General features: G+C 59.4%; 1 protein-coding gene across 1 annotated transcript; it reads left to right on the top strand.

Annotated features, from left to right (window-relative positions):
* Positions 1-5070: 5070 nt before the first annotated feature.
* On the top strand, positions 5071-16843 carry EDN2 (endothelin 2). The gene is made up of 5 exons (XM_045799474.2): positions 5071-11469; positions 11830-11986; positions 13421-13543; positions 14478-14576; positions 16152-16843. Exons 1-5 carry the CDS (start codon positions 11265-11267, stop codon positions 16243-16245), a joined length of 678 nt encoding a protein of 225 aa, XP_045655430.2. The 5' UTR covers positions 5071-11264; the 3' UTR covers positions 16246-16843.
* Positions 16844-17284: the final 441 nt, after the last annotated feature.

Below are 17284 nucleotides of genomic sequence, written 5' to 3'. Positions count from 1 at the left end.
GGAGCTCTGTGGAACCATGGGGTGTTCAGGTCAGACGTCTGCCCTGGGTTTACAGGAAAGAGGTGGCCAGCAGGTGGCCTTGCTCTCCCCAGGCTGTGGTGTCACCCACCTGGGGTTCATCTGAGAGTCAGGGAAGGTCCTGGAAGGAAATCCCAACCAACCCCGAGCCAGCACTGGTTTGGGTCCCACTGCATGCGCCTCCACAGCATAGATGTGAACTGACTCCACTTTGAGCTCAGGGGAAGGTCCGCTCCCGGCCAGACATGCAAGGCCTGTGGGCTGGCCTCCAAGCTCCTCTTCCATCACTGAGTCTCTCCCACTGCTCACTGCAGCTCCTAGGACAAGCCATGCCTTTTCAGGCCCACCAGCCTGCGCCCATGCCGCTTCCTCTACCACCTGGAGTGCTTTCTCCGCCGTCATAGCCTCACTCGAATGTCTCTTCTGCTGGAAAGCCGAAAGCCGTCCTGACCCTGCAGAGAGAGGCAGGCACTCGCTCCTTGGGGGTCCTGGGGCTCTGTGACTCTCTGTCCCTTTTGACCAGCCCAGAGCCAGACACAGAGCACAGTGGTCCTTAGGCCCAGAGCCTTGACCCCAGGTCCTCCACGATCCTAGGTCCCTATCCCAGGCAGGTACTGGGTCTCTTTCCCCGGATTTCAGGGGGGCCAGAGACCCGAAGACGCAGCCCGGGTCTGACGCAGAACCGGCTCAGCATGCTTGCTGTGCAGCAGCAGAAGGCACAGCCCTGGGGCCTGGGGACCCCCTCTTCTGGTCCCGGCTCTGGGACCTTGGGCAGCTTATGCAGGCCCTGCCCTGCTTGCTTCCTAGGCCTGTTTGGAAGATCGTTTGAAGGAAAGCGGAGAGAATGCTTGGCACGTGGGCACAGCTCCCCACACAGCTGTCATTATCACCGGGTCATTATGACGGACCTGCCTTGTGCCCGAGGCTTGGGTGCCGAGGCTGGGCGGCAGGCGGCGATGAACTCAGCAGCAGCCCCAGCCCCTGGCTGACTCAGGCTGAGAAGGCACCGGGCGCAGCAGCTGCTTTATGGTCAGCCTGAGCCAGCCCAGCTCTGACCCTCCCCTCCCCACTCCAGGATTCACCCAAGTCCGAGGCCGTTCTGGGCCTCTTATCTAGGGAGATAAAGGCCCCCTCACCCCGGATGATAGATCTGTTCAGCTGGCTTCCATGTGACCTTGGCACCCCTCGTCCTCTCTGGACCAGCCTTGGGGTGTGCTGGCGGGGGGCAGGCAGTGGCTTCACAAAGCTCCCAGGCGTGCCTTCCAGGCAGGCGTGATTGTGGGGAGAGGGGCTCCCTCACTGCTTCTGGGCCCCTGAGGAAGCGGTCCTGCTTTCTTGCTCCTCAGTATCTGGCCCAAGGTGGTGGTAGGAGATTCCAGCAACCCTGTGACATCATCCTTCTGAGAGCCTGGGGTTATGATTATGTGTGACACTTGGGGAAACTGAGGTGCAGAGATCAGAAAGCCTCTACCCCAAGCCACATAGCCAACAGCCGGGACGCCAGCGTGTGGGTCTGCCAGCGTGGTCAGAGCCCATTTGCGATAGCCCTCCGTGTCCTGTGCGCTCCTGGCTGGTGCCGGCTGCGTCCGTCCCTCCCTCTCCGCCCCCAGGACACCAGCTGTGGGCAGGGGCGGGGACCGGAACCGCTTAGGAGGTCCTCACATGAATGCATAGGACAGAAGCAGTAGTCAGAGCTCAGAGAGCTGGAATTGCTCGGCCCAGGTCACACAGCGGAAGAGACAGAGGCAGATTCTGTGCCCTGCACCCCTGCTCTGTGCCCTACGCCAACCACGTCCCCAGTCGGTCAGGGTTTCAGGGTTCCTGAAGGTGAGGAGCCTGAGGCTGAGAGCAGTGAAGGAATGGCTTGTGCAAGGTCACATAGCCATTGAAATCGCCAACACCAGGCCTCAGGGAGCCTGTGGGGAGACCCTCTGGTCTCACAGACACCCCCTGGCTATGGGTGGCCGAAGAGGGTGTGTGCCCGTCCTGCCAGGGTGGGCCCACCAGGCCTGCCTGGGCCCGAGGCTCCGTGCCAGGCTCACATGAAAGCGTGAGGTCATTGGCCATCCCAGCTCCCTGTCCCATCTCGCTGCTGTGACTCAGCCCTGCCGTACCCAGACCTCTTCCTTCAGGGGACCCCAGCAATGGCCTAGCCTGGCCTGGGCTGCCCCCACTCCCTGCCCGCCCGCTCAGGGCCTCCCCCCCTGAGTCACCGCTCACCTCATAAACAGCCTACTCCTCTCCCCCAAGCTCCCAGAGCTCCCACCGCTAAAGGCCCAACAGCCAGGCTGAGCAATGGTTTCCTGCTGCCCTTAGTCTCAGGCCCTGAGGCTGACCCCCAGGACCGGCTTCTGGGGACTCTCTGGGCCTGACAGGAAAATTTGGAATTGAGGTAAAGAGCTCAGACCAAGGCCTCAGACTGACCTGGGTTCAAATCTCAGCTCCTCCCCTGTTAGAATGGGTGACCTTGGACAAGATGCCTCAGTTTCCCCATCTGGAAAGGGAGGACACTCACTTAATAAGCTGCCTCTCTTACAGATTCCGTATGGCTTTGCAGATACGAGGACGGTGCTGAGGCGTGCGGGCTGTGAGGCAGGCACATCTCAATTTAAATGGCTGTGTGACCTTGTGCAAGGCCCTCCTTCACGGCTCTCAGCCTCAGGCTCCTCACCTGTAAAATGGGAATCATAAAAAGAATACCCCCTGCCGTGGTGAAGGGTGCCAACATATGTAGAGGGTCTGTGCGTTGTCTGACACCTGGAACCAGACGTGGCTACATGTTTACATGCGTGAACGGTGCCCATGATTCCTCTTAAAGCATCAGCTACGTAATAAGCCAGGAGGGTTTCAGTGGATGGTGGGGAGATGGAGAGTACGTGGTCCTTGACGCCCCTCCAGGGAAGGACTGCCCGGACACCGAAGCTCCAGACTGCCCTTTGTAGGCTGGGCACCATACTTCCCTGGGTGGATCCAGGAGGCTCTCTGAAGAGGTCTTTTGGGGCTGCAGCTGACCCCACACTCTACAGCCTCCAGGGTACCCACAGAACACCTCATTTCATGGAGGATGGTCAAACTGAAGAAAGGGCTTGCCTGCGGCCACCCAGCTGAAAGCTGAGCCCAAGCCTGCCACTCGATGCCCCCCCTTCCCAGCCCCCACCCTGGACCCAGGACGCCCTCACCTGCCAGTGCCAGAAACAGCACTTGGGGGGTCACAGAGCTCATGTGCCCACTGGAAGCTCTTGGGAGCCCTGCTGGGAGCCCAGTTTCCCAAACTCCTTCGGCAATGGAGTCCCACCTGCTACCAGTGTTTTCCTTGGAACATACTACAGGAAACCCTGGGCCGGGCTACATCAACCCATGAGACTTTGGTCTTTATCTCGTCCGATGATGCTCAGAAGGCAACACCCCACGCTGTGGACCCCCGAGTGGGGGCCCAGCGAGCCTGGGCTAAGGGGAGGAGGAAGAGGGGACCCAGGAGAGAACATCCCCGACTTCTCCATTTCCAATTCAACAAGTCCTTATGGAGCATCTGGTCGGGACAAGGGGACAGAGGCTGGGGAGGTCGCATAGGAGGAGAAGGGCAGAGGGAAGAGAAACATCACCGACCCTGGGGTCCAACAGACCTGAGCTTGAACCCCTGACCATTACAGGTCAAGCTCTCCAAGCCCTCCGAGTCTAAAGCCTCGTCTGAAAAGACTCTCGTCTGAAAATGGAGGCACTGACAGAGCCCGGAGGGTTCTGTGGTCAGCATTCAGTGAGAATGAGAACGTGACTCTGCTCTGTAACTCGGTGTGGTCAGTAACGGCTACCACGGACAGAGCCCTTTCTCACTGAACCCTCCCCACAGCCACAACACTATGATGACGCCCGTTTACAGATGAGGAGACTGGGGCTCAAAGAAAGAGGGGAAGGGCACCTGTCGTGAGAGGTGGGCCTCTGATACAAACGTGGCTCGGCTGACACGGGCGGCAGAGCCCTTAGCCACGGTCCGCCCTCGGAGACGCAGAGTAAGGCCTACCCAGGGACTTCGAGCCTCGCAAGGCTGTTGATGAGAACCATGCAGGTGTTCAGAGGATGGTTTGATTTCATATCTTAGAAGGGTTTGGGCAGGCTTCCTGGAGGAGCTAACATTTGTGGGGGGCTTTAAGGATGGCCAGAATAAATCAGGTAAGACTGGAAGGAGGCTGGGAGGCCCCGGCTTGCACAGAGGCAAGGAGGCAAGAACGTCTGTGGTGCATCCCGACAATGACAAGCCCTGTGGTGTGGGGGGCTAAAGCTTTGGGCACCGGGTCAGCACTGGTGGGATGAAGAAGGAAGGATAGCTCAGGGTTGGACCCCCTGCAGGTCGGACGCCAGGGTGGCCATCTGGGCTTGGCGAGTTGCTTCAGCCTGATGCCAGGCTGGGTCCTGGCTGCACACTTGCCGCTGAAGCCTGGTTTTCATAGGAAGGCAGCGTTGGCCCAAATCTGCACGCACTTCTTGTCTGGTGCGGCATCGTACGGTATGCCAGAGCAAATGGGGGTGAGCGGAGCAAGCCGGGGGGGGCAGGTGCTCTTGGAGGGACTATGTGACCCAGAGTAGTAGAGGAGCCACTCATGGGGGATCTGGCCTGTGGCATGCACATAGCACAACTTCTAGCAATACCCCTGACTCCAGCACACACACAAACACACACACATACACCCCACTCCTTTCCAGGAGCATCTCTATACCGACAAGCCCACACGCACCTTACAGACCGGGATGAAAAAGGGAGGATAGAGGCCAACTGACAGAGCCCTCCTGTGCCAGGCAACAGGCCAGACCTGCCATTGGCTCTGCCACGAAAACTCCCAGTAGCCATGAGGTGGGATTTTTCTTGGATGCCTTCGACGGATGTGGCCTCTGACACTCGGGAAGGTTAAACTCTGGTGTGCCCTAGGTCACCTGGCCAGTGAGCAAGACAACCGTCCTCAGACTGTCCAGCCCCTGCTGTAACCTGGCACGGTGCTGAGCACTTGTCCAAAGGGGGTTGGGGGCGGAGTGGGGGGGCGGGGGGGTTCAAGCCTGAGTCACAGGGCTTTGAAGCTGACAGCTGGGTCTGCCAAGCCACAGAGGTTCCAGGGGTGGGCTGGCCCCTGACTCACCCCCACACCCCGAGCCAGCCCCAGGCAAAGGCTTCAGCTCCTGACCGCCCTCTTGCCTGCCAGAGCCCAGCTGTGCGTCTCCTGGGTCATTCCTGGCTCAGGATTCCCAGGAGGTGGGCAGGAAGGCCAAGGCCTTTAGGCAAGGAGGTATCGCAGGCACACCTCTGCCCAGGAATGTCAGCCTGGAATCACAGTGGGAACCCAAGCTTTGCCTGCCAGCCTGCCAAGCACCAAGCTAACCCTGACGATACAGGTACCAGGCACTTATTTTTAGCTGACATTTAATTCTAGAACCAAGGACTGTACTTTTGGTGGCCCGACCTCCTGGAGTCTCACCCCTTTCCGGAGGGGAAATGCATCCTCCTGGTGGGGCACTGGGTGTGCCTTGGAAAACCTGGGTTCTAGGCAACAGAGTGGGTGTGACTCTGAAAATCTGCCAGCTGCAAGTCCTGGCCAGTGGTGGCGGTGGGATGGGGGAGAAGGTCCAAATGCAGGGGCCCAGGTCTCAGAGAGAACAGAGTCCAGGCAGTCTGGGTTTCCAGATCCAGGCCTGGCAGGATGACCTCTGGCAGGATGTCCCTCTCCCTGGACCGTGGCTCCCTCATCTAGGTATAGGCCAAGGGTCCTTCCATCTTTGGATGCTTGTCTGATTTTTTTTTCTTAACTAAGTATCTCAAGTCTTCATCATCAGAACATTTTAAAGATGGTACCGGGCAGGAAAAGGGACCTAGATCTCCCTCCTCAGAAAGATGTTTATGCAAAAACGGGCTTTGTCTGGTGGGACAAAGCCATCTCGCTCCATGTCACTGCAGTGTTGAGCGTAAACCAACAGAGCCCGGGCCTGTGGTCAGCCCCAGGGTGGGGATTTCAGGGAAGACCATGCCTCGGTGAGCTCATCGGCTCAGTGAGGAGATGCACCGCTCCCCAGGAAATAACCAGACATTTGCAGCCCGAGTGTAATGTGCTATTCAAAGCTTTTCAAGGTTCGACCCTTCTAATTTCTCCAACCACATCTGTTACGAAAGAGGTGGATAAATGGGAGACTGGTTGTGTAGATGTATGGATGGAAGGATAAATGAAAGCTTAGATGATGGATGGATGGGTGGATGGATGGACAGATGGATGGACAGATGGCTAGATGGATGGATGAAAGGAACATTAGATAGACATGAGTTGGTTGTTGAAAGAAAGTTCCAACCTTGCCTCTTATTCATTGTGTGACTCTAAGTAAATCACTTCCTTATCTATAAAATGAGAATCTTATCTGGAAAGACCTCATCTGTAAAGTGCAAATTATGAGCCGAGCCTGCCTCCCAGGTCTATTGTGGGTATCCTGTGAAAGAAGAACAGACTGTCCATGTCTACCTAACAGCTGTGACAAGGCCTCAGAGACTGACCTTGTAGGCGTGGGCCCTGTGCTGTGTTTTTACTATGGGATGAGGGCCCCCACAGACACAGGTGGGAGGTTACTTCGCTTTGGGGTGCCCACTCTCCCAGTCAGCGTAGGGTTCTCTGCCTTACCAGGGAGGACGACCCCTGGAGGAGAGTTGCTGCAGGCGAGCCTCCTGTGGGCTGGAGAGCCAGGAAAGCACGTTGAGAGCACACCAAGTTCAGGGTTAGGGCTTTGACATTAAGTAGATCCGCTTCATAACCTTGGCTCTGCCACTTGCTAGCTGTCTGACATTGGGCAAGTCGTGAGCCTCCGTTTCCTCATTTATAAAGTAGGGACTAATTCCAGCACCCACCTCTTAGGTGTACTGTGTCCATTGATGGAGATAAGGCATGTGAATTAGTTAGCACAATATATTAAATACTCAGTAAGTGTGTTTACCCCATGCCCCTGAGAGGCTATTTGGGGAATTGGGCCCTTAGCACTTTGGAGGGAACTCAAAAACTGGGAGTGCACAGATTTTCATCCTGGAGGCTGAGTCCCTGAGTTGGCTTCCTTTTTTTGGAAAGTCCTGCAGGACTCCCATGGCCTCTTGACGAGGGTGCCTTGACTGAACGATGTCTACTTTCGGCTGGAATTCCAGCAGTTCCGTGGGCCTCGCTGACCCTGGCCGGATTACCCCGAGATTAATAACAAACAGGGCCCATGAATTATTCCTTTACAAGTACGGTTTATATGGGAGATATAAATCTCTTGGAATGGGCTGAGGCCGAGGGAGGGGGAGAACCGGCAAGGGTTGTCCTCCCAGGGAAGCCGTGGACACCAGGGCAGCTGGTCCTGCAGGGCCGAGGCTGCCCTTGCGGAGACCCAGCGTGGGGATGGAGGTGTGGGCGGTGGCAGGCCCTGCTGGCTCAGGGTGAGCTCTGGCTGATGGCAGGAGGCCCAGACCACCCACCAGAAAGAGGCCCTGAGGCTGAGTGGCCCCAGGCCTGAATGGGGGCAGCCCAGACCTGCAGCCCTGGGGACAAATGATGATGGGAATGTCTGAATCTCCTCAGTCCCTAAATCCCCAACCCAGGCTGGCTCTGGGGCCAAACCCTCCCCAGCCCGTCACCCCCTGCCAACTCCGGACATCGACCCCCCCGCCCCGGCCAGCCCCATCTTCCCAGCTACCCGCTCTGCTAAGCCGCCCACACGGTATGTGCTTCAACCAAGACTCTGTGTCCCTTCCGCTGGGGCTGCCAGCAGAACTTCCTGAAACCTGGTGGGCCCAGGCTGGTGGCAACAGGGAAGCAACTGGTTTTCCAGAAGGGAGAGAGCAGAGGGTCCCCAGCAGGGAGCAAGAGGTTGCAGGGCTGTCTTGGGGAGCTCTAAACTTGGGTCCGGTTGGTTCTGAGTGCCTGAGGCTTTCAGAGCTGAGAGCACCCTTCTCGGTCAATGGGAACGCGGAAAAGCTTTTCAGGGAAGCCAAGGAAGGGGAAGGACTTGTCCAAGGCCACACAGTATGCACAGCAGAGCTGGGACAAAGCTCGGTCGTCCTGCAACCACGCCGGGCACGTGCTCCAGCCCCCACAGCCAGACGTTTCATCGTCACTCCCGGGCACCCTCTGTCCCACGCAGTGGCTTCAGCGGCCGGACAGCCTAAGATATTTACTCCTAGTGCAGAGGGCAGAGAGGGAGCTTCGGGGGTGCAAGGGAAGAGGGCCTAGCCCCGTCGCAGTGCCCTGGCCTTCCTGCTGGCGGGTCCTTCCTGGTGGCCCTTCCCATACAGACCCAGGGGCTCCACGTGGACCAGGGGCAGCTTCACGGCTGTCCTGGAGAGAGTGGGGCTGGACTAGGAGCCAAGAGGACATGTCTGGCTCCATCACCGTCTTGAGCAAGTTGCTCCTTCTCTAGGGCCTCAGTTATCCCATCCAGCAAATGGGAGTGGAGACTGGAGAGAATTTCTAGAGGGCAGTTTCTGGCACAGTGTCTCACCCAGAAATATGCCTCAACTTCCCTTTTCTGCCAACCTGCCCTCCCCGCAAATCTCTCCTTGGAATGGGCCGAGGCCAAGCCTAAGTAGGGCAAATTATTTTGTGTGCAAAACGATTCCCTCCAAATCCTGACAAGGGGCCCTTCGATGAATCCCTGTCCCTTAACCTGCATGCAGCCTTTGGAACCCCGGGGGGGGGGGGCGGTAACAGGGCCAGGTGGGGATGGGGCAGTGAGCAGGGCAGCTGGCCGGGGCCGTTGATGGGAGCCAGAGCGGAAGGGTTGGGGGCCTTGCAGCCAGGCCAGCCAGGAGGGGCAGAGAGTGACCGTCAGGGCCAGGCTAGCGAGCTCTGGGGCTGGAGCTGGCTATTTTTAACTCAGCTTAATTTTCTCTACCTGGAAACCAAGTGTTGCCGGTGGGGATAGCCCTGTTCCGGGAAGGCTTTCACCCCCTAGGACCTGGGCTTGCTCAGGTTCCGGGGCCAGGCCTCTCCATTTCACAGGAGCCCTGTTTGCTGCGCGAAGGGAAGGAGGGGACCTGGAGCCGGGCGCAGCTCCCAACACTGACCCTGCAAGGCCCGGGCAGCGGCCCCTGCCCTGTCGTCATCCTCCTTTCACACCAGAGAGGGATCCTGTCTCCTGGTCTGTTTAATTCTTCTATTATGTTTCCCAGACTTGAGCCTCTGGTTCCCTATTGTCCTGAGCAGTATTTTGCATTTGTGTAAAGATTAGACCTGGTAGACCCTTCGCTCTCCTTCCAAATGGTCTTTCTCTTTTACTTTCTCAAATCCAAGTTCTTTCTTTCGCACTAGGCTCTGCTTCCTTGTCCTTCCTCTCTCCCTACCTGTCTTCATCTGCCTCCCTGTTTGTGTCACTCCCCACCCGGACCCCCTCCTGCTCCCCGCTCACCTGCTGGTTCCTTTTTCTTCTCTTCATGGTTCAGTAGTTTGAATTCTCTTTCCGCCCCTTCCCCCACCCTGACCCTGCTTGATTCTGTATTTATATTCTCCGGGAGGCTAATAGAAATGACTAGGAGTATTGCTCACCTCATTCCAGAAATACTCTTCTAAATTCTTAGAGAGGCATCTTGGCGGGAGGGCAGTGAGAACTGAGAGGGGAGTCTCTGGTTTTTTGGAGGGACCAGTGTCCGCGTCCCAGGGCCAGCTCTGCATCCACCAGCTGTGTGACCTCGGCCAAGCCAGGCTTGTCTCTGAGTCCCCCGGGCAGTAGGGGAGTTGCTCCCCACTCCTGACAGCTGCCTCCTGGGGCCACGAGGGAGAGGAGCTGAAAATGCTCTGAGCGCACAGTAGGTGCTCAGAAAGGTTTGTTTCTGCTTCCACTGCAGCCCGAGGCAGCCTGGGGGAAGGAAGACCACGCTGCTGGCTATCTCTCTCCTCGAGCTCTGGCCCTCGGTACCGGGATGGCGCGCGCACAGCCCTTCCCACATGCACGCTCTAGTCACGCCCTGGGAAGAAGCAGGCTTGCCTGTCTCTCCGTGGTCATCTGTCTCCCCCTTCATAAATGTCTGATGACGAGATCGCTGCTGACCACAGGAAACTAAAAACTGAGCAGCCTGGGTTCCTAGGGACCTAATTTCCACAGTTCAAAGCCAGGCATGAATTCACGCCTTCTCTCCTCCCTCGGAGAGCGCTCACTCAGAGGGCTCCTACTGTGTGCAGGGTCAGCTCCAGGCCTCACCTTCTCTGGAGCTCTGCACCTCGAGATTGCTGGGGAGATAAGCCCGGAGTCATGAGTCAGGCAGGCAGGAGAGCAAGGCTCTGGCAGTTCCGAGAAATGAGAGGGCTTTTCCTCTTATACCTGGAGACAGGGTCCCTGAAAGACCTGACGGGAGGTGGACTCTGAGCTAGGCCTGGGCAGGAACAGAGGGCAACTGCTGGTTCCACAAGCTGCTTAGCTCAGCTCAAGTGCGTCCCCAGTGTCTCCAGCAGGGCCCAGCTTCCAGCTAGCAGAGAGGCAGGAGTGGAATGCTCGCCCCCCCCCCACGGGGTGCAACCCCACCTCCACTCCCCCCTCCCACTCCCCCCCGCCCCCCTGCACTGCCTTGCCTTTTTCGAAGAGAGTAGCCACAGAGGTGAGCCAAGTGCCCTGTCATGTCCAAAGGCGGGAGATCGTTCAAGGGGTGCAGTGTGTGTGTGCCCACAGGGGCAATAGGTTCTGGAAGGAGCCAGAACGCCTGTCCCAGGCCCTGGGAGGAGGGATGGGAAGGAGGGGAGGGGGCACTTCCTGGGTGAGGTAGGCATGAGGCAGCTCCAGACCCGTCAGCGGTCAGGGGTGAGCTGTGTCCTTCACGGGGGAAGCTGGCCCAGAGAGGGCTCTAATTTGCCCAAGGCCACACAGCCTTGAGCACCCCCTTTCCCCTCCCACACAATAGAAGGGGCATCCTCAGCCTGGCTGGCAGTGGGCAGGCGGGATGGCAGGGTCTCCTCCAAGGAGAAGCAGGGTTTTGCTCATGGATCTCCCCCTTCCAACTCTTAGCTCTGGGCAAGAGCCAGGGAGCAGCCGCATGGAGAGTGAAGAAAGGGGGTCAGGACACATCGGGGATGACTTGAGGCAGCGCGGCAGCACCGGGAGGGGACCCTGGGGACTGCAGGGAAGCTGCAGTACAGAGGGACGAGCGGGGCCTTCCCTCCCGCCTCCACCCTCCTCTGCCACCGCCCCCCCTCACCAGCGCACCGGGGGAGGCGCACCCGGGCGGAGGCGGTGTCATCGCTCTCCTGTGAGCGGGGCAGGGCTGCATGGGCAGGGGCGGGGCCGTGACTGGTGTTATAAGAAGCGGCCAGGGCACTGAGGCAATGAGCTCTCGGCTCGGCTTGGCAGCAGGACTGGCAACAGGCACGCTCCCTCCTCTGGTCCAGCCTGTGCGCTCCACCGCTGCTATGGTCGCCGTGCCCACTGCCTGGTGCTCCCTCGCTCTGGCCCTGCTCCTGGCCCTGCATGAAGGTGAGCCGCCCCCCAGCCTCACCAGCTACAGCAGCCGCCCCCTCCGGGTCTGCTTGTAGGTGTCTCCCTCCCCAGGGCGCGGTACTCGCCAGTCTGCTGGGGGCCTTCCAGGGTGGGAGCCGCGCGGCGGTGGCCGCTCCAGGGAGCTCTGCAAGTACAGAGGTGCTGCAGGCACGGGACAGCGCCAGCCCTTCCCGCCGGGGCTGCTGGGGCTTCCCCGGGCTGGCCTGGAGCTCCTGAGCGATGAGAATGCCAACTTCCTCGATTATTCAAGAGGAGGAGCCCGGCAGGTCCCCTATCCCGGCTGTGCCAGGCACCCTGACCCACCTCTCCAGGTCTCTCTGCTTCTTGTGCACGCAGGCAAGGGCCAGGTGGCTGCTGCCCCGGAGCCTCCGGCGCCCTCACCCCGGGCCCGAGGCTCCCACCTGCGGCCCCGACGCTGCTCCTGCAGCTCCTGGCTCGACAAGGAATGCGTCTACTTCTGCCACCTGGACATCATCTGGGTGAACACTCCCGGGTGAGTTCCCGCGGGATCCAGGTGGGGCCGCTGGAACTGGGGCAGGGGATGGGGAATCTCTCGCTGAGTACAGCTCTCCCTGGGCCTCCAGACAGGATGGCTGAGCTCACAATACGAAGTGTTACCGGTTATTGTTCCAACTCCCACGTGGGGGCCGCCTCAGTAGTGCAGGAATAGCTCAGGAGAACTCTCACAACAGCCTGCAATTGGCCCCATTCTCCAGATCAGGGCACTGAGGCCCAGAGAGGTCGGATGCCTTCCCCAAGATTATGCAGGAGGGAGTCAGTGGTAGGGGGAAGCCCACGGATGCCATGCTGCCTCTGCGTGACCTGCCAAGAATCAGACGATTAATGACAGCGCCCAGGCCTTGACTGCGCCAGGCGCTATGCCAAGCCCCGCTTGTCTCCGATCAGCTCGCGAATCCCCCGTCCTCCCCGTGAGGCAGGCGCTGCTGCTGTCCCCAGTGACAAGATGAGAAACCTGGCCTGTGTCACCTGGCAGCGCTGGGGTGGGAGCCAGTGCTGTCTGTTCTGTCTGCACCGCGCTGCCTCCGGGCCACTGCATACTTCGAGTTGAAGTTTCTCGGTGTCTTTGTGTGTTTTTTTCCCTTCCCCAAATTGCAAAAGGCAAGGGAAGCCCTGCACGTAAGCGTATGTGGAGCTAATCCGCATCCAAACACTTGCTCGGGGCGGGAACCCTGCCAGTCCCTGCGTGCTGGGTCTACCTGCAGTCATTACAACTTCAGCACAGTGTCTAAAATTAGCTCCGGCACCGAAGGTGCTGGTCCGACCGGCCGCAGGGCCCCTTGCCCTGCCCCCAGCCTGCCTTGGCCAGACTTGGGATCTGAAATCAATCCCACCGGATCTCACACACACGAGCACTCGCACAAACTGTGTTTAAGTCAAGAGCTAAGACACCTTTATCACCCCCCCAGGCAAGGGGTGACCAGGTGAGGGCAGCTTAGCTGTGAGCCGGTATGTTTACTTCTGTGAGATGGCATTTCCTCCCCTCCTCCAGGGGGACCGGCCTGGCCCTCGCCATCAGCTCAGGTTCCTGTCTGGGAGAGAGGGGAGGGGCTGGGAGGACTCCCCACTTCCCGACTTAGGGAGGGAGCACTATTCCAGCCCCTCCTCTCCGTGCTGGGAGGCTTACTGAGCAGGGCCCTCCGTGTGGGAGCAAGCAGAGGCCCAGAAAGGGGAGGGACCTTGTCTGGGACCACCTGGCTGCCAGGGAGGGGCCTGTGCCGGGGCTTCCTGAGGTCAGAGGCTGGTAACATTCTGCTTCCACCCTGGTGGCATGGGTAGCCGTCCCAGTGTGCGCCGTGGACAGTCTCTGCTTGCCAGTGGTCAGAGTTTATCTAATCCTCTCTCCCTCTCCCTCTCCCCTTCTCTCTCTCCACCCTACACCACTACCTTGCTGGCTGCCTGCCCACAGACAGACAGCTCCTTACGGCCTGGGAAACCCGCCAAGACGCCGGCGCCGCTCCCTGCCAAAGCGCTGTGAATGCTCCAGTGGCGGGGACCCCACCTGCGCCACCTTCTGCCATCGAAGGTCCTGGTAAGTGGGCACCCAGCCTGCAGGGGCCGGGGGAGCAGGGTGTCTGGAAGACCAGCAGAGGAGCAGAGTGGCGAATGGTGGGGAAGCAGGGTCCTGGGAGCCCGTAGGCTGCCCGGGGCCTGTGGGCAGTGTCCCTTTCTGTGAAGAACCGGTCACCCCAAGTCCCTCCCACTGCCCAGCTCTGGGGACTTCTGAGAGCCTCCCACCTTCACTCCGGGCGGGAGGGGCTGTCCCCAAGTGACAGCAGACGCAGCTCAGGCCCAGAGAGGGGACAGGACTTGTCCTGTTGGGCCACACAGCTAGTCAGAGGCGAGCTGGGCCGTGAGCCCCCATCTGTCTGCCCAGGGGCACTGGGCTTTGGCTTCTGAGCTGTGGCGCCGAGGGCTTTGGAGCTTTCTTGGTGGAGAAGTAGCATCTAGACTTGGGAGGCCGTGGCATTACCCCAAGTTGGTCACAGCGTTGCTGGGGGGTTGGAGGGCCGTGGGTGGGGAGCTCTGCCAAGTCTCGTAACTGTCTGGGCCTCGGTGTTCCCACCTGTAAAAGGAATGGAGACTTTGCAGCTTCGCTGGTCCGCTTGGAGCATTTGGGGAAAGCAGAACCTGGCTGCACAGTCCCAAACCTGCCACTCCTCTGAGACTCAAGCTGTGGCTCCACCCCTGCCTCAGTTTCCCCTGCAAAGGACTGTGCGCAGCTGCAGATGGCCAGATTCTGGGAAGGCCAGGCACCCAGCTGCCTTTTTCTGAGGCTAAGAACGCATTCCCGGCAGCTCGGTTTTCCTCAGCCCCCACCCCGCCTGGGAAAGGAAGGGTGCCAGGTGCACAGGGGTGGAAATGGATCTGCTTGGGGTGGGGGTGGGGGGGGCACTGGGCCCACAGCCAGGTGTTCGCAGGGCCCTGGACAGCCCCTCACTTACGTCGTAATACTGTTCATTCAGGGCCGAAGCTGTGGTAGTCCCAGGCAGCGGGTCCCCCGCAGACCTGTTCCAGGTTGGCCAGACATGGGCGTCCGCAGGAGAGCTCCTCCGGCAGCTGAGGTAAGGGGTGCCTGCCCTGGCTGAGCGCCTCCCGTATGCCTTGCACATTGCCCTCGTTCTCCATGGAAGGCAGGACGGGGTCCTTACTGGGCAGCCAAGGGAACTGAGGCTCAGAGTGGTAAAGGCGCTTGCCCAAGCTCCCAGCAGTCCGTGGCAGGCCTCTGGCAGGCTCCAGAGCCGGGGACCTTAGCTGCTGAGCTCTTTGTCCCCACCAGGCCTGGAGGTTGACTTTCTTAGCAGGGGGCTGAGGGATTGCGACTGTGGAAGGCCCTCAGGCATTCCTTCCGGTGGTGAGCATCTCCTGGGCGCTGGGTCCAGAGTGGTCGACGATCTAGCCTGTCCCCTCGTCCTTTGTCCCAGACCGGATCCCCTTCCTGGAAGCCTCAGCATGGCTCAGCACGAGGTGTGGCACACGGGACGTGCCCACGAATGTCCGTCCGACCAAACGGACTTGAGAATAAAGTGCCCACATCTGGCCGCGCAGCCAAGTGGCCAAAGGGGCAGCTTCCGAGCCAGGACTGGCCGATTTGAACCCCTGCTCTGCCACAAACGGCCTTGGTGACCTTGAGCTTATCCTTTCACTTCTCTGGGCTTCAGGTTCTCATTTTGAGCCAGGGACATCAGTGCAAGCCATCTCTCGGGGTTGTTGAGAGGTGGACGTCGGTGGGGCGCCTCAGGCAGGGCCTGGCACTTGGTGGGAGTCTGGGGGTGTTAACTATTCAGACCTCCCTGCCTGAGGCTCCCCGGAGCTGGCCAGTGCTGGGCCCAGCACGGCCCTCGGGGGCTGCCATCTCTGTGGGGTGGCTGAAACATAGGAGACAGGGCAGGACAGTGGGCTAGAGAAGACCCAGCATATACCTGGGAACTGTCTGAGGATGAAAAAAATGAAGATTAAGACTTTGCAAGTGCACGGCACCTCGCGGTGGGCGAAGAACTTGCTTTGCCAACCCATGCTCCCCCTCACACCAGCGAGGCCGGTGTTTATTTTACAGACTAAGAAAGAGGCTCAGAGAGGTTGCCACACTTGCCTCAGTTCCCATAGCTGGGACCTGCAGCCGGCCTCCCAGCTCCAGGCTAGAACCCTTGCAGCCAGGACAAGACCAGTGGGATGACGCCGGAGTTCCTACCAGGGTCTCATCCCAGTTCAAAGGGTAGCTAGGACCCATATTTGTCTCGGTTGAACCACCTTGAGCTGGACCTTGAAGAATGGGAATTTTAGTCAATGGAATTTGGGTGAGGGGAGGTGAACAGCCTAGAAGGAAGGGCAGGAGCAAAGGTGTGGAAGTGGGAAGGCAAGTCACGGGAGATACGCTGTTCTTGGCCCTCCCGTCATTCCGGCAGCCTTGACATTGAACGTCAGCTTCGTTGAAGTCCCTATGGGCCGAGGAGCGTCTAGGCCTGCTCTGGCCTGTCCTTGGTGTGCAGACTTTGTTTTCAGGGTGAGCTGTGTCTGCCTTCCGGCCCCAGGGCGGCTGTGATGTAGGGGGCCCAGGTCCTGTCCCTGCTGCCTGTCCTGGGGAACTCTTGGGCAGCCCCTGTCTCCTGAGATGCTAAATGGACCCTTCTTGATTCCAGGGAAATTTCTGCCACCAAGATCCACTTTGCCAGGCGAAAGCAGGAGGCAGTGAGGGAGCTGAGGCCCACACACCCCAGGCGGAGAAAGAGATAGCGTTGGTTGCCGAGGAACGCCAGGATGGAGGCTGCGTGGAGCTGTGAGGAGAGGGGCAGCCCAGGGCCAGGGGCCCCACCTGCAGGGTGGCACAAGCTCTGGCCTCCTCGCATGGCTGAGGGGGCTCCCCCCAAGGCAGCGTGTGTCCTCAGCCCGGCCAGGAAAGCCTTCAGCCCCCCAGCTGCAGAGCGGCATCTCCCACCGGCCCCGGGCCCCACCGCACCCCCGGAAGGAACCGCATGAGGAACGTACTTACCCGGAGGCCACGTCCTGAGAGGGTTCCTGTCTGTTGGCTACAAACCAGGATCGACACGCAGGGGGGACACTCACTCTGAAGCCGGCCCTGGAGCCTGGACGGGGCAGGTGTCCTGGGCGGCCCCCGTCCGTCCCCTCCAGCTGTCTTTCCCCAGAGTCCTCCCACCCTCATGTCCTTGGGACACTCCTGGTGAGAAGGCCTGCTCTGCTTCACCTGTCTGTATATAACTTATTTGCTCTAAGAACTTTGAGAACTCCGGTTATTTATTTGGATGTATTTTTTTAGACTCAATTATTTACCTGCGAACTTGTGTTTGTAATAAACGATGAAACAGTACTCTGGTATTTTGTCTTGGCTGAAGCAGAGCGGGGAGGCACCTCTCAGGAAGGGGTTGTTCGGAAGTTAGGGGCACACAGGAAGGAGAGACAAAGGGTCTGGGGCAGGTGGCCGGAGCCCTGGGTCCCACTCCCCGTGCCCTTGCTGGACACCTCTAGCTGCTAACCTAGCCTCTCCAGGCTTTTGCCTATCACGTGCCTGGACAGCCGTTTGCAGCTTTGACACCCAGGATTCCGGGACCTGTGTTCCCATCAGGCCAGTCACCTGTGGCCAGGCCTTTCCCAAGAGCATGTTTGGAAGGAACTGAGACCCAGTTCTGCTCCAGCAGCCCTCATCAGGAACTGTCGTGAGGCCCAGGGTCGATCTGTCCAGTGAGGGCCGGGGCCAGATGGATCCCGAGACTGTGCGCAGCCCGAGGGGCTGGTGGCGGGTGCTACGACGGCGCTA

This window comes from Ursus americanus, chromosome 12 (genome assembly GCF_024610735.1).
Source record: "Ursus americanus isolate L20-20 chromosome 12, mUrsAme1.1.p, whole genome shotgun sequence".
Classification (NCBI taxonomy): Eukaryota; Metazoa; Chordata; class Mammalia; order Carnivora; family Ursidae; genus Ursus; species Ursus americanus.
This window is presented reverse-complemented; position numbering and strand designations above follow the sequence as displayed.

Coding starts and splice junctions, on each gene's coding strand:
- EDN2 (XM_045799474.2), top strand. CDS start 11,265: ATGGGCAGGGGCGGGGCCGTGACTGGTGTTATAAGAAGCGGCCAGGGC. Junction 11,470..11,829: donor GCTCCTGGCCCTGCATGAAG/GTGAGCCGCCCC, acceptor TTGTGCACGCAG/GCAAGGGCCAGGTGGCTGCT. Junction 13,544..14,477: donor TTCTGCCATCGAAGGTCCTG/GTAAGTGGGCAC, acceptor CTGTTCATTCAG/GGCCGAAGCTGTGGTAGTCC.